The sequence below is a fragment of the Rousettus aegyptiacus genome, unplaced genomic scaffold (genome assembly GCF_014176215.1).
Source record: "Rousettus aegyptiacus isolate mRouAeg1 unplaced genomic scaffold, mRouAeg1.p scaffold_m13_p_16, whole genome shotgun sequence".
In the NCBI taxonomy this organism is placed as follows: Eukaryota; Metazoa; Chordata; class Mammalia; order Chiroptera; family Pteropodidae; genus Rousettus; species Rousettus aegyptiacus.
The window spans coordinates 51,754,851-51,769,085 of record NW_023416291.1 but is presented as its reverse complement, the minus strand read 5'-3'; the positions used below and the strand labels follow the sequence as shown (position 1 = coordinate 51,769,085).

The 14,235-nt window shown below is 57.0% G+C and overlaps 1 protein-coding gene across 2 annotated transcripts in view; it reads left to right on the top strand.

Moving 5' to 3' along the window:
* CATSPERD (cation channel sperm associated auxiliary subunit delta) overlaps positions 1–14,235 on the top strand; it is a 32,890-nt gene that overhangs the window by 11,902 nt on the left and 6,753 nt on the right. For both annotated transcript variants that reach the window (XM_036234042.1, XM_036234041.1), the window contains 10 exons: positions 1,935–2,018; positions 3,944–4,094; positions 4,908–5,003; positions 6,183–6,265; positions 7,247–7,423; positions 10,592–10,705; positions 11,469–11,558; positions 12,318–12,376; positions 13,218–13,296; positions 13,875–13,927. In XM_036234042.1, the coding sequence (XP_036089935.1) occupies positions 1,935–2,018; positions 3,944–4,094; positions 4,908–5,003; positions 6,183–6,265; positions 7,247–7,423; positions 10,592–10,705; positions 11,469–11,558; positions 12,318–12,376; positions 13,218–13,296; positions 13,875–13,927 (986 nt within the window). The remainder of the gene's footprint in view (positions 1–1,934; positions 2,019–3,943; positions 4,095–4,907; positions 5,004–6,182; positions 6,266–7,246; positions 7,424–10,591; positions 10,706–11,468; positions 11,559–12,317; positions 12,377–13,217; positions 13,297–13,874; positions 13,928–14,235) is intronic.

Here is a 14,235-nt window from a genome sequence, read left to right as displayed (position 1 = left end):
AAAGAGGGTCTTTCGGATGTGGGTCGTTTGGTCGAGATGGCATCCTGCTGACCGGCGTCCTTATACAAAAGAAGGCACAGACAGATGCTCACAGAGGAGGCAGCTGTGTGACGACGAGGCTGGCACTGGAGGGATGTATCTGCAAGCCGAGGGGCACCAAGGGCAACCCGGACAAGCGGGAAGAGAGGTGCGGCCTCGGGAGGGACTAGCCCCGCGGACACCGTGACTTCAGACTCTGGCTTCCAGAACTGTGACAGTAAGTTTCAGTTGTTCGAAGCCCCCCGGAGTGTGGCATTTTGTCATGGCGGCCCTAGGTGACTAATACCAAACGGGGTGACGGCCGAGAGAGCTGCAGGGCCTTGGCCGAGGCCCCCGGCCCGGCGCAGCCGGGACGCCGAGAGCTGAAGAAGACAGGAGGTCGTGTGACTACGAGGAGGAGGAGGACGCTTTACTCTGAGGCAGAGAACGGCTTCGCCCCCAAACACGTGGGAAGAATGTCCAAAGGAAGGTGGCGTTTACTCCGCACGCGAGCTCTGATCACGACTCAGGTCCGGTTCCTCGGCGCCGCCCAGGCGGCCCAGCGAAGCCCGGAACCCGACCAGCCACACGCGTTCGTGCGCCGTCTGACCTGGAAGGAGCCAGAGGCTCCTTGCCGGTGCAAGTCCCAGAGTCCAAAGGCTCGGGGACCAGGAGCTCCGATATCCGAGAGCAGGAGAGGGTGGACGTCCCGGCTCCAGGAGAGAGGAGGGCTTGGCGCTTCCTCCACCATTTTGTCCCGTTCGGGCCCCCACTGGATCGGACGATGGGCGCCCACAACGACGACAGCTGATCTTCCTCATACCCCGTCGACTGAACCAAATGCTAAGCTCGTCCAGGAACGCTGGCACGGGCATCCCTTAGTCCGGCCAAGTCGACACGGAATTAACCCTCACGAGTCCACCGGTGTCAGCCTGACACCCATTCGCGTCTCTGCCAACCGTACCGAATCTCCAAATAAAGACACTCGCGAGGTCATGCTTCCGCCCGGCAAGATGCAGCCATCTGCGTACCACCGAAAGTGCTCTGACCGCTGCCCGGGAGGGGAGGTGACCGCCGACAGTGATGTCCGCTCCTCTCCTTGGCGTCCGGTCACTTGAACGCCAGTTGTTAACACCGTAGTCATTTTTGCTCCGTGTGGGTACGTGATGTGTGTGTAGCGTGTGGTTATTGTTGCTGGCGGAACCTTTGGGAGATGCTTAGGTCCCCGGGGTGGAGCCCTCAGGAATGGGATTAGTGCCTTTGTAAAGGAGACCCCAGCCCCCTTGCACCACGTGAGGACACAGCAAGAAATCCCACCCAGAGGAGGGCCCTCGCCAGCCACGCTGGCACCCTGAGCTCAGACCTCCGGCCCCCGGAACTGTGAGAAATAAATTTCTGTTGTTTATAAGCCACCCAGGCTGCTGGAATTTGTTGTAGAGCCCGGACGGACAAAGGCAGGGATTTAGGGCTTCGACCTATGAATTTGGGGCGGGACACAGTTCTGTGCAGAGCATGGTGCATTATAGAACACGCCGCCCCAAATAACAGAGGCTGAAATAGAGCAGCAAGCAGTCCTCCTCTTTCACTCACGGGGAGATGTCTGGAGGGAGCCGGCTTGGCCTCGCGCTCCAGCATGGCTGCTGGGCACTCTGCTGACCAGCCACAAATCAGGAATGCAGAACCGAGGCGGAAAGGAAGGATGCAGCAGGCTGGGTCACACCACTTCCTCCCACACCCCAGAACGAAGCTGTCTGCACCCGGAGCCTGCCCTGGGTGCTATACTCCCACGGAGCGTAAATGGGCCGTAGTGAAAAGACATTCCTTCGTCTTAGCTTCTCGGATAATCTGAAGTTAGGTTTAGAATTAGGCACGTTTATAATTTATTCACATGCAACATTTTTTTGTTTGTTTCCTAGGAAGAACTGGTCGGGTCTTTGGGTGGCATCTTCTACTTTCACTCCCTATCACAGATTGGGCTGCTTCTCATCAACCAAGGGAGGGTGAGTAACTTTGGACTGGAAAGAACGACTTAAGTGCCCTATTTGCTTCAAGCCAGGTTTTCGTTAAAACTCACAGTTAGGTTTTCGTATCTGAAATCTATTTTTCATGTACCTTTCCGTCCAGTCCACGTCTCCACCCACCCACCATCTACCCCTTTACCTAGGCATCGGTCCATCATCCATCCTTCCCGCAACCACCCATCCGCGCGCCTACCTTTCATCCGGGTACCCAGGCACCCGCCCCCACCCACGCCTGCCTCGCTCCGCTGCGCCCTCCGGAGTCGTCCGGGAGGCGCTGGGCATCAGGGGTAAACGCAAGGTCTGGCGCCCCCATCGCTGGTGGAGCACAAGACCATTTTAAATGCCGCAAGTCAAACTTATTACAAACGATTTCCACGTGCAGCCATAAAATCAGTCTATAAAACTCGTGCCCCACAGTGTTGTTTAGGATAAGACTAAGTTCAGAAGAGGAGTCAGTTCATTTAAACTGCATTCGAAGAAAAAAGATAAAGTCACAAGATGATTAAGCTCGGCAGGACCCGGGTAGTGCAGAACCTGTGAGCAGGGCGAGCAGCTCCGAGGTTCGGGGGAGACCCTCCTCCTGCAAGCCTTCTGGGCTTGGGGGCTTGGGCTGAGGTCCCGGTGCAAAGCCGCACCCCCGAACCACGTGATCGGTCTAGCCCCACGCCCCTCGTTAGCACAAGCTGCCAGGGCGCCATCCCGAGCTAGAGACTCTCCCAACACTCTGGACATCCCACGCATCTAGTGGCCGAGGCGTCCAGCTCCTGGACACCACCCGTGGGAGGGTCTCAGGCCTGACCACAGGCGGCCGCAAGAGCTTCACCCGGCAGGCCTGCGGGCGTGGGGCTCCGAAGGGCCGCACCGCGCCGCGGTGCCCCCGAGGCCTTCATCCACGTCCCTCCCCTGCAGCGCGTCCCAGGTGACCCCGGGGTGCTAATACCTGCCGTGCTCCGAGCGGTGCTGCGGGAGGCCCGTCCTGGCGCCCCTTGTGTTTCGCTGACCCTACCGCAGGCAGCGCCGGAAGGCCGGACTCTCTTCAGGCCGGCTCGCTGCTGCCCTAACCAGCTGTGCAGACCCCGGGCGGCCAGCTGAGCAGCTCTATGATGGGGGACCAAGGCCAGCCCGTCCATGACACAGCGCAATGGGCCGCGAACTCGCGCCATCTCCTATGAGCAAGTTGTCCGCAGATGGGCGAGTCCAGTGTCCACGTGGGGACACGCGGGGGGCGGGGCGAGTCAAGCGGAGCAGCCCATGCGCGTTGTGTCCTCTCCCCCCCCCAGCACCGCCCCCTCCTCTCACGGAGCGGCTTCTGGGAGCTCGTTTATGCCCCCCTCCCCCCCGGGGCAGGGCTGTTTTTAATCCCATCCTTGCCGTTGGAGGCCTTGCGTCCAGAGCCGGTGAGAGCCAGCTTTGACAGCCGCGCACAGCAGTTTCCACTTGAGCCAAGAGCCGGCCCTTAGCGGGCTGGAGGTGCGGGTGGCTTGGTGCCAGGCTGGCAGGAAGAGAACCCAGGGTGGGCGTGCACACGGGTGGGTAGGTCGAAGGAGAGAAACCGACCTGAATAATCAATCAACCTGCCTGGAGGAGAGCGAGGCAGCGGGCACCTGCTCCGGGCACCGAGGACATTTTCGTAGACATGCGTGGGAACCCGTGCTGGGCACTGCGGGGTGCTGAGCAGCACCCTTGCCCCACCAGGCACATCCCCGGCGTGACAGCCACAGATGTGACAACCCAGACACCGCCCTGTGTCCCCTGGGAGCAGGACCACCTCAGGCTGAGAACCCCTGGCCCAGACGAGCACGTGGGAGCGTCGAGGCCTGCGGACCCCTGCCGCTCTGTGCTGCGGGGTCGCCGCGCCGGTGACCTCTGCAGTTGCTCAGGGTTCGGTGGTCTCCCCCTCCCAGGCGCAGTTCTTGTACACCGACTACCCGCTGAACCACAGTCTGGGGCTGCCCTTCAACTACAGCGGGTCCCTCGAGGTCATCGTCGCCCCCGGCCAGAAGGGCATCCTGCTCCTCTGGTTCGAGAAGAATCTGCTAATTTCCAAAAACGTGGGTGAGTGGGGCCTGGGCTCGGGGCCGCCGCTCAGCGCCCCGCCCCCAGCACGGGGTGAGGAAAGCGCAGGCCGTTATTGCTCCTCTCCCCGGACCTGAGTGAAGGACAAGACCCCGACTCGCTTCGCCGTCCTCACTGCCTGTGGACTTTCGGGGACACGTAGGCAAGTTCTGAAAGTCGCCAGGGGTTGAGGGCAGAGGGCCCAAGTCTCTGCTCCTGGAGCTGCAGATCTTACCTGGGGGCTGAATTCAGTGCCTCCAGAGGGGGCCGGACCCCCTGCCTGAGCTTCCCTGGCTCAGAGGAACCTCCGGAGGTGGCACAGTAGCTGCGGCCGGCCTGGCCGAAGCATCCTGGCTGTGCCCAGGCCATGGGAGCCCCAGCCCGCCAGCCGGCACAGGCGGAGGAACAAAAGGCTGCCCACCCTAGAGGAGGTGCTCTCAGGAACCTCCGGGCACAGGTGTGGCCGCAAGAGCACCTGCAGTCACAGCCAGCTACCCAGCTCTGGTCAGGCCATCGGAACACCAGAGTTCCTTGCAATGCAAGAAACAGGGCTGGCCCACCCGTTTCGAGAGCCCGTTACGGAGGGAAAGCAGTCCTGTTCCTTGTACACGTTACTCAGGTGGTTAACAGGCCTTCTCGAGCCTGAGCTTATGTCGTGTGATGTTTTGCAACATGGCATTTCAGCTCTGTACTTTCCGTGACTCTTTATCATTCGAGTCACAAGCCCGGGGATGGGCGGGTGGCGTCTCAGTGGTAGAGGCCCCCTTCCCAGCACGTGCCCAGGTCTCAGGATTCTGTCGTGTTCTCTCGCAGGTCAGCTCGTCGACTCCGTCCCGGTGAAAGAAAGCCAGAGCGTCTCACATTCCTCCATTTTGGAAGCCAACCTCACCATCCACAGCGTGGCCGCCAGTGTGTGCCTGCCCATCCCGCCGATAGCTTTTAGCCAAAATGTCCATTTGGGTCCTCGGCCCGTTTTTTAATAGGGCTGTTTGTCTTTTCATTGCTGAGTTGTGAGAGTTCTTTGTATATTTGGGATGCGAGTCCCTTATCAGAAATAGGATTTGCAAATATTTTCTCCCAGTCTAAGGCTTGTCTTTCCACTCTTTTTTTTTTTTTTTTATTTTTAAACCATTGAGTGTACAATCACCTCCCATGTCTAGAATCTTTACTATTTTCTTAAGAACAAAGGCCGAGCTCGCAAGGATGACATTCGGGGCCATGTACCTTGTGTGTCGCCTGCTCTGAGAGACCTCACGGTTCTCAGCCTGGGGACACTGGGCAATGTGGGGGAGACATCTGTGGTTGCCATGACTCGGGGGCCGGGGGAGGGAACTCCACTGGCATCTTCTGGGTGGAGGCTGGGCGTGCTGCTCAGCACCCTGCGGTGCCCGGGATGGCCCTCCTTGAAGAGCCGGTGGCCGCGAGGTCAGTGGAGTGGGGCCTGAGACCCCGCGGCGACAGCCGTCCGTCCTCGCCCTGCAAACACTCCTCCGCTCCTCCACACCAGAGGCCGTTTTCAAGCCTCGGCTGGAAACTTCCTTGGTTGCTTTTATTTAAAAAAAAAAAAAAAAAAAAAAAAAAAAAAAGAATAAAAATATCCATTGGATCTTATCGCCCCCTTTCGTAAAAACTTGTAACGGTGTCCCGTGCTCCTTGGAATTTCCTATCTGCCAAAGACCAGAGACGACCTCCGTGTCCGCTGGTGGAGGACTGGTCATGTAAGCTGCAGTTCTTGTGGGCGCCAGAGCTCCAGCCAGCCAGCCGCACGCATGTGTGCAGCAGCCCATGGCCCAGGGGCCCCGTCTGGCCCACTGCCAGTCTTTGTAAATGAATTTGTAAATACTCGTTCATTTACGAGTTGTCCAGAGGCGCTTTCAGAATTGAATACTTGTAACAGACATCACATGACCAGCAAAACAGGAAGTATTTACCATCTGGTCCTTGACAGAGGGAGTTTGCTGACCCCTGGTCTGGATGATGGAATTTGGAGTCATTTTTTTTTTTTAAGCTTTTTATATCTTTAGTATTTTTGTCCATTGAAACAAACCTCATTTCAATTTTTGTTCTGTCTTGTTTGCTTTTTCCTAGATGAAAATGAGATGGCAGTTTTAACGCGGGAGAATAAGTTGTATTATGGCAGCCTGGGGATCCTGACAAATTTCCTAATCAAAGTACGCAAAGTCAAAGTGAGGGTTATTATCGGGTTGGTGGGGGATAAGCCTTGTCCTCAAACTTTCATACTGTTTCTGAAGGCTAGAAATTGCCCTAGTTATTAAAATAGCAATAACATGTTAAATAGCACAGCAATACTATAATAAAAACTTTAAACTAATGTTAAATTATTAACATTAATAATTTTAGTAGTAATGGTAATTTTAATAGTTATTAAAATAACAGCAACGGCAGCGAAAACTTAACTGAGCACTTAGAATGTGGAAGGTGCTGATCTAACCACCTTCTGACGGGTAATTCATTTAAATTCATTTAACCCTGACCATCGTCTTAAGAAGCAGACCTTTATGCTGTCCCCATTGGACAGACAGACAAACTGAGACAGAGACATGAAGTCATTTGCCTAAGGTCACGGGGGCAGGGAACGGTGGTGCTGGGGGCATGTCGCATTATCTCGTACACTATGCATATCTACCTTTATTTCATTCTCGCGGTAACCCTGCAAAGGACTCGATTTCATCCGCCTTTCACAGGGAGAAAACCAAAGTTCACGTTCCCCTCTCCCCTAAGGCCCCAAAACTCTTTAGCAAAGACCCGGGAAAGTCCCCCAGCTGTGCCGACTGCTCCTGCAGTGTTTGTCCTGCTAGAGCTGCAGCGGCCATGTCCCCCAACAGTGGAGTAAGGACAGGGGCGTGGGAGGGTGGGGCGCCCACGCGGGACCCATCCCTTTGAAGCCTGAACCCTGGCATTCTGCGACCAGCGCATGTTTTCTGGAGAGGGAAAGCCCGGGGCTTTTGTCTGACTCTCCAGAGAGGTCCGTGACCTCTGAGCACCCCCTCTGATGAGGACACTCAGTTTCCATTCTTAATTCAAACACCAAGGAATGATTTACCTCCTTTAAACCTGAATCCTAAGACGAAATTTAAATCCTAAAAAAAGAATCGGAATGACCTGATCTTAGAAATCACTTTTTCTTTCAGTTTGCAGACCAAAACCTCTGGTCCCAAGAGACGGTGCTGATGTTCACTAAACCGGGGATTCTTCAAGTCTTGACCCCAATTCCCGATGCGTCGTTCCCAGCTTTCGATTTCCAGAAGTGCATCGTGAATATCCAGGCAGTTCTCATGGACCCCCAACTCCAAATTGGCTTCTGCAAAGTATGTGATCATAACTGTTTGGCTCTATGTTCAAGGCACTCTTTTCTTTTGAGTTAGGCATTTGCAGCAGGCAGGCACACACGGGGCTCCAGGTGGGGTTCCTCAGAAAACAGAGGACGCCCAGTTAAACTTGAATTTCACATAAACACCTGAATCTGGCAACCAGCCACCACTGCCCCAAAGGCTGGCACCCACATTTGTACAATTTCCTGTCCCTTATTTCAAATAGAAACATGTTTTCCTCGTAGTAGATGCTCTTTGTAACGAGGAAGACAGCCAAACCTCGAAGGGAAGCCATGTGCTTAGCAGAACCAGTCCCCTTTCCACGCGGTCAAATGAACAGCCAGGCTGCACGGGGACTTACGGGAGAGTCTCCGGAGAGGGAGTTTCTGCTGGGCTCGTGGTGCCCGCCGAGGTGTGGGGTCGGCCCGGACCCTGGCCAAAAGGACTGACTAAAGAAGGGAAAGTCATAGAATAGGCCAACAGGCCCGCGTCAATTTGGATTCGCTGTTCTGCAAGTGACGGAAAATCCAGACCAAATGGGCTTAAACCAGAAAGGCAACTGTCGACTCGTGGACAAAACAGTCCAAAGGGACAGGACTGCAGGGGAGGCGCGACCTGGTGACGGAGATCAGGCCACTGCGAGCCGGCCCCTCCCCTTCTCACCACCGGGCCTGCCCAGGCGCTTCATGCTTCATCCTGAAGCTCCACCCACCTCCACGCCTCCAGGAGGCCCCGTCGGCGTGGTGGCCGCTGACCCTGCAGAAGGTCTCTCATCACGGCCCTGCGGGAGCCGCGAGAAGTCCCAGCAAGTCTCCCATTTCTCACTGGCTCCGAGAGGGTGACACACCCACTCCTGGTTAACATCGATCACCTCACAGAGTTACAAATTTTTCCTTGTGATGAAACATTTTAAAACCTACTCTCTCAGCAACTTTCACATCTGCAGTACGGTAGCTATGGTCACCTTGCTGAAAACCACACCCCAGGACTAATCTATTAAGGTGAATTATTAACTGAAAGTTCGTAGTTTCCACCCCTCCGCCCATCCCCCACCCCGCCCCGGCTCCTGGCGAGCACTGATCCGTCCTCCGGTTCTATGAGTTCGGCCTTTTTTGGATTCCACATGTGAATAGGGTCCCAGAGTATCTGTCTTTCTCTGGCCGATCTCACCTAACGTCACTGCCCTCGAGGTCAGTCCACGTCGCAAATGGCAGGGTCTCCCTCTTTTGAAGGCTGACTGAGATTCCTCCACGGATTCGATGTAGAGAGACACACCCCTCGTTTTCATTGTGCGTCCGTCCGTTCACTGACGGGCACGGGGTGTCCACGTGTCTTGGCTCCTGCAGATAGTGCCACAGTGAGCACGACAGTGATTTTATTTCCTTCAGATCGACGTCGTCCAGAAGTGGAATTTTCAGGTCGCACGGTAGCTCCATGTTTAATTCTTTGAAGACCCTTCACACTGTTTTCCACGGTGGCTGCGCCAACCCACCTTCCCGAGGAAGTGCCATCCCTGAGCCAGCAACCTCCTCCCGTCTCTCGACATTCCCAAATCCAACAGATTGGAAGCCAGCGGAGCCCCGGCTGCCTCGGCTCCCCCCATTACCCTCCTCCTCGCCCCCCACCCCCGCCCCGCCGTCTACCGGCCACGCCCCCTCGGAGGGGCTACAGAAAAATAACAAAAAGGTTTTAGAGTGTCCACTTCCGAGTGGCCTTTGGGTCCAGGGCACGGAGTAAAATAAAAGCAACTGAGTTTATCGACTTATTAAAATATCCTTTTAGGAGACGGTGGCGCTCAGTGCTTCATCCTGAAGCTCCATCCAGCTCCTCTCTTTACTCGCCATGATAGAATGCCGCCCCCTGCCCCCGGCCACTGTGATTTTCTCGTGGGTCCTTGAAATCACGTGCCTGAGAGTTTCTGGTCTTACGCACAAGCAGAGAAGAGGGAGAGAGAGCAGGAGCGGGAGGAGGGGACAGTAGGGCTTTTATGCAAACGTTTGGGCCCTTAAACCATCCCGAGGAAGATGGCTGTGGCGTTAGCAAGCGTTTTTCCAACGATCCTACCACAAGAAGATACAGCGTCTCGATAGCCCACGGATGAAAGCAGGAAAGTTCGAGCAACACAAATAAACAATGCCGTATTGGATAATGAGCCAAAGTACAAAATAAAAACGCACAGACCCCCATGGATGTGAATAGAGGACGAAATAAAAAAATAGATACAGAGAGAGGAGCCCCAGCTCGCTTACCGGAGAACTCGAAATACTACGGCTACGTTCTCCGCTCTCCGGAGGCCGAGCCGCATGTGACTCGCTCATGAAGAACAGTCCGGAGGGGGAGCGTGGAGACGGCCGGCCAACGCCTCCGCCGGGGGGGCGGGCGGCAGTGCGGAGCCGCGCGGCCAGGGCGGGCCTGGAGCCAGCCGCCCCTCCCCGCAGCACCCCGGTCACCACCTCGGGAGGCAGCACACCAGTCGGTCGTCCGTCTCCTGCCTTCCCTTCACGCCTTTCTCCCGGGCCGGCACACGGAGCAGGGGACGAGTCTCCTGATGGCGGGATCCTGGGCGATGCGTGACAGCAGAACGACGGGACGTCTCCGCGGGGCGACCTCGAAGAGCTCAGGGGCCTGGAGCATCAGCGGCCACCGGCGTCAAAGAAAGAAACAGCTGGCCGTCACGTGCCGCAGCGGAGGACCGGCCGCCCGCCGGACAGGCGGCGCCGGGGGACGTGCCCGGCTGCGCCAGGGGAAGCCCGGGCTGTGGCGGATCTGAAGGTCCAGCAGCCTGGGCTCTTCGGAGATGAGTAGAAACGAAAAGAAGGGTTGGGGGGCGGCCGCGGGTGGAAAGAGGCTTAGATACGACCCTGCGAACAAGCCCGAGGTCCGTCCCCTAGCGGCGCACACCTGGCGATAACTCTAGCAAGAGGCGCGAGGAGAAAAGCAGCTGCTGCCAGGCAGGCAGAGGGGCCGCGGAGAGGGGAGGGCGCCTCGAGGCCTTCCGGGGTGCAGGCCGGAGCGGGGGCCACGGCGGGCGGCCTGGCAGCCGAGGCCTCCATCGGGGCACCGCGGCCATGTCCCACCGACTGGCTCTTCTCCGGCGTGTGTGGGAGAAACAGAGGCTTGATTTAGTTTAAACTTTTTTTTTTTTTTTTTTGCGTTTCTAACTAGGTAGAACTTCTGCAAGCAGATTTCGAAGACAAAATGTACATCATCGATATGAATAGCAAATTGGAGCTGGCCGCCTTCATGATCCCCAGGCCGGGCACATCACCGGTCCCAGTCGTAAGGATGACTGACGCCTCATCTGCCGGGCGAGCGTTTCCGATTCACGATGCTCCCCAGTGTCCTCGGCCTCACGCCCTGTGCCCCCTGTTCCCAAACTCAGGAGACTCCCCGGCGCCCTCCGCGGAGACACGGCCCCCGCGGCGCCCCGTCCAAGCTCGCTGTCCCCGTCCTTCTCCTCGGCCTGCGTCGGAGGCCGCGGCAGTCTGTCCATCTGCCTGCCCGGCCTCTTGTCACATGACCTCTGCACCTCGCTCCCCACCCCTCTCCTGAGCTCCCCCACAGCCTCTCCACAAGTTCCTTTTCCTCTCGGCGGGGTCAGAGGTGGCTTCTGTCCCTTCCGGCCAAGAGCCCCAACTCACAGCCATCCCTCGTGCAGCTGGGGGGTGCCTGAGAAATAGCGGGTGTCCTGGGCCTGGAGCCCAAGTGTCTAATAGACGGGGGTTGGGGGGGGGAAGTCCAGCCAGCTGGGACCGGGGCCTGCGAGGGGACACCAGGCTGGGTCCAAGAGTCGTGCAGAGGCCTCTCGACTCAGTCTCCCTCGGCAGGACGGGCGTCTAGGCCGCTCTGCCCACCAGAGCAGGTCCGGGTCCTGCAGCTCGGTGGCGCAGAGGCCACAGTTAGGGGGTGAGCCTGAGGCGGGGGGCACCCCTGGGGTCAGGACCAGCAGCCACGTTTGCAGAGCAAGCTCGGTTTTTAACGCGAAGGTCACCTGCCGGTGTCACCCCAGTGGCACTCAGTGCCTCTCCTGTCCCCGCCTCAGGTGACGGTGAGCAACCCGCACTCCCTGGGGCTGCAGGCTGTCATCTACGAGAATGGCTACAGCTACGATGGGAACATCGAGTACAGACTGGTGAGCCGCGCCCCGCCCCAGACCTGGGCCGGCGAGGCAGAGGGCACGGCCCCGCCCAGCCCGGCCAGGTCCAAGCGCCACGGGCGGTCCCTGGGCCCGACCCTCCTCCCCCCTCTCCTTCCTCGAACGTGCCTGAGTGAGGAGGGGACACATCTCCAACCTCACCAAACCCAGGCAGGCCCCGACAACCCGGACGAGGGACATCGTCAAGGGGTCACATGCGAGAGGCTCACGGGACAGGACAGGGAGCCTAACCCAGCCCCGGGGAGGGCAGGAGATCTGTGTCAGCTGGGGAAACTGGCGCCTCAGAATGGAGGGAGCCAGGGGCACCAGGCGGGGCTTGCATTTTGGGTCTGGGGGGTCTGTAAGACCGAGCCACGCCTCATGGTCACACCTCGGAGTTTGGACTTGACCCCAGGAGCCCAGGATCAGACTGGGTGGTTCCTGCAGGACGAGGCAAGAGTTGGCCACAGCAAACTCTTCGGACCAGCCCTTGTCACATGCCAACTAAAGAAAAGGGGGAACAAGGTCGCACCTCACTGCGGGACCCCAGGACAAAGGCAGCAAGGGACGAAGGCGCCTCCATGAGCCTCCAGAAGCCTTTCCTGGGCGGTAGAACAGAAGCGGGGGGCAGCCGGACGTTTTCCAGTCTCCCCCTCCCAACACCCCTGCCTTCCTCCGTCTCCCCCAAACCCCGACTTTGGGGCTGCCCCCGCTCCGTCCCACTGCTGCCGTTGGGTCTTCTCTGTCATTCCGCAGAACATTTCTCTGAGGCAGCAGCAACACGGTGGCAGGGCCGACCCCAGCTTCACCTCCAGGTACGTCCCCACCTGGACAGTGTCAGGTGGCACTGGGCTGTCCCGGGCGCCCCCTTCGCAGGAGCCGGGAGAGCGAGGCTAAGACCGAGACGCCCCCGCAGAGGACGGGAAGGCAAGAATGATCCAAACGCGTTGCAAATGGTGGGTCCACATGATCCAGCAACCCCACGTCTAGATACGTACCTAAAAGAATTGAAAGCAGGTCCCCCAGAAATACTTGTGCCATTTGTAGCAGCCAGAAGGTGGAAACAACCCAGATGTCCATCGATGAGTGAATGGATGACAGGATGTGGTCCATCCAGACGATGGAATATTATTCAGCCTGAAAAAAGGCTCTCTGACACCTGCTGCAATATAAATTAACCCGGAGGACATTATGCTCAGTGAAATAAGCCAGGCACAGAAGGACAAATACTGTACGATACCACTCGTAGGAAGTCCCTAGGATATATAGTTTAACAATAAGTACGTTTTAATGTTATACATAGAACTTTGCAAGGCTATCTTACATAATTGAAATTTGCCCAAAAGAGTAAAAATCAAATGTTCTCACCAAATAATAATAATAATAATAATAATTTTAAGAGTACGTGAGGTGATGGCTGGGTGGGTGGGTGGATTGATGAATGGATAGATAGATGGGTAAGTGGATGAATGGATGGGTGGGTGGATAGACAGGCGGATGGATGAATTGATGGATGGATGGATGGTCAGGTGGGTGGGCAGGCGGAGGGAGGGCGGGAGGGAGGGATGGCCTGATGCATGGATGATGGTGATAGGTTAGTTTGTGATTATTTCCCCTGCGACACTGGGGGTGCTGCCACCCCCCTTTGCCTTACAGAATACAGAAACCCACGATGTCTACCGTCACTGTGGACATAGCCAACAAGGAAATATCGTGTGTGGACCTCAAGCCTCTGGTATGCACCGAACTTTTGCTATTCCGTGTTCCTTGTCGTTAGTGTTAAGAATAACGGCAGCAGGCCTCAGTTGACTTCTCCCTGAGAGACTGGCCGAGCCCACATTCAAGAAATGGAGGTGGCGGTCTCTCTCCTACGGCCACCGCCTCTCCCCATCGCCCGCCCTCAGGTGGAGAACCATGTCCCTAAGGCGGTCGGGCTAACCCGAAATCCCTCTCTTTGTCTTCTCTTCTCTTTGTTCATTGAAGCCCATTCATTCATTCATTCATTCCCTTGCACTCTGTATGCCAAGCACTGTGCTGAGTTTATAAATTGGGTTCTGGTCTCTGAGAAGCCACCAGGCGGTAGGTGGGCGGGGGGGAGGGGGCCAGGCAGCGGGGCAGGGTGGGGGAGAACTTAGCCACACCCCGGAGCTTGGGCAGGCTCTTAGGGCCCAGTTCTGTGGAGCCAGCGAGTCGGGCCACAGGCACCGTGTTTCCGGTCCCTCCCGGGCTGAGCGCCCCACGTGGACCTTCGCCCTGGCCGGGCCCTCGCGGCCTTCACAGACCCCGTCAGCTTCCTCGTTGTCTCCTCTGCAGACGGCAATCATTTCAATTGGCTGTGACATAGACAAGAAGATTGTCGTTCGGAAGTAAGTGTGTCGTCACTGTTTGGGGGGGCAGGGGGGAGCGGGGTGTGGGGATCGGACGGGAGGGCTCCCTGTCGCTTCGCGGTTGCTGAAGCTGGGTGGCGTTATCCTGTCCGATTGTGTATCTGTTCGCCATTTCCGTAATAAACAGGTCAGTAGTTTATACTTTTGAGTTAGTCAAGTTTGAGTTTCTGGCACAGGGGGCTCCCCTCCTTCACCGGCTCCTTGACACACTTTCTCTCTCCTCCCCAATGGTTTGCACATTCTAGTTCTTACTTCCGGTCCCTAATTCCTCATTTTGATTAAAGTCA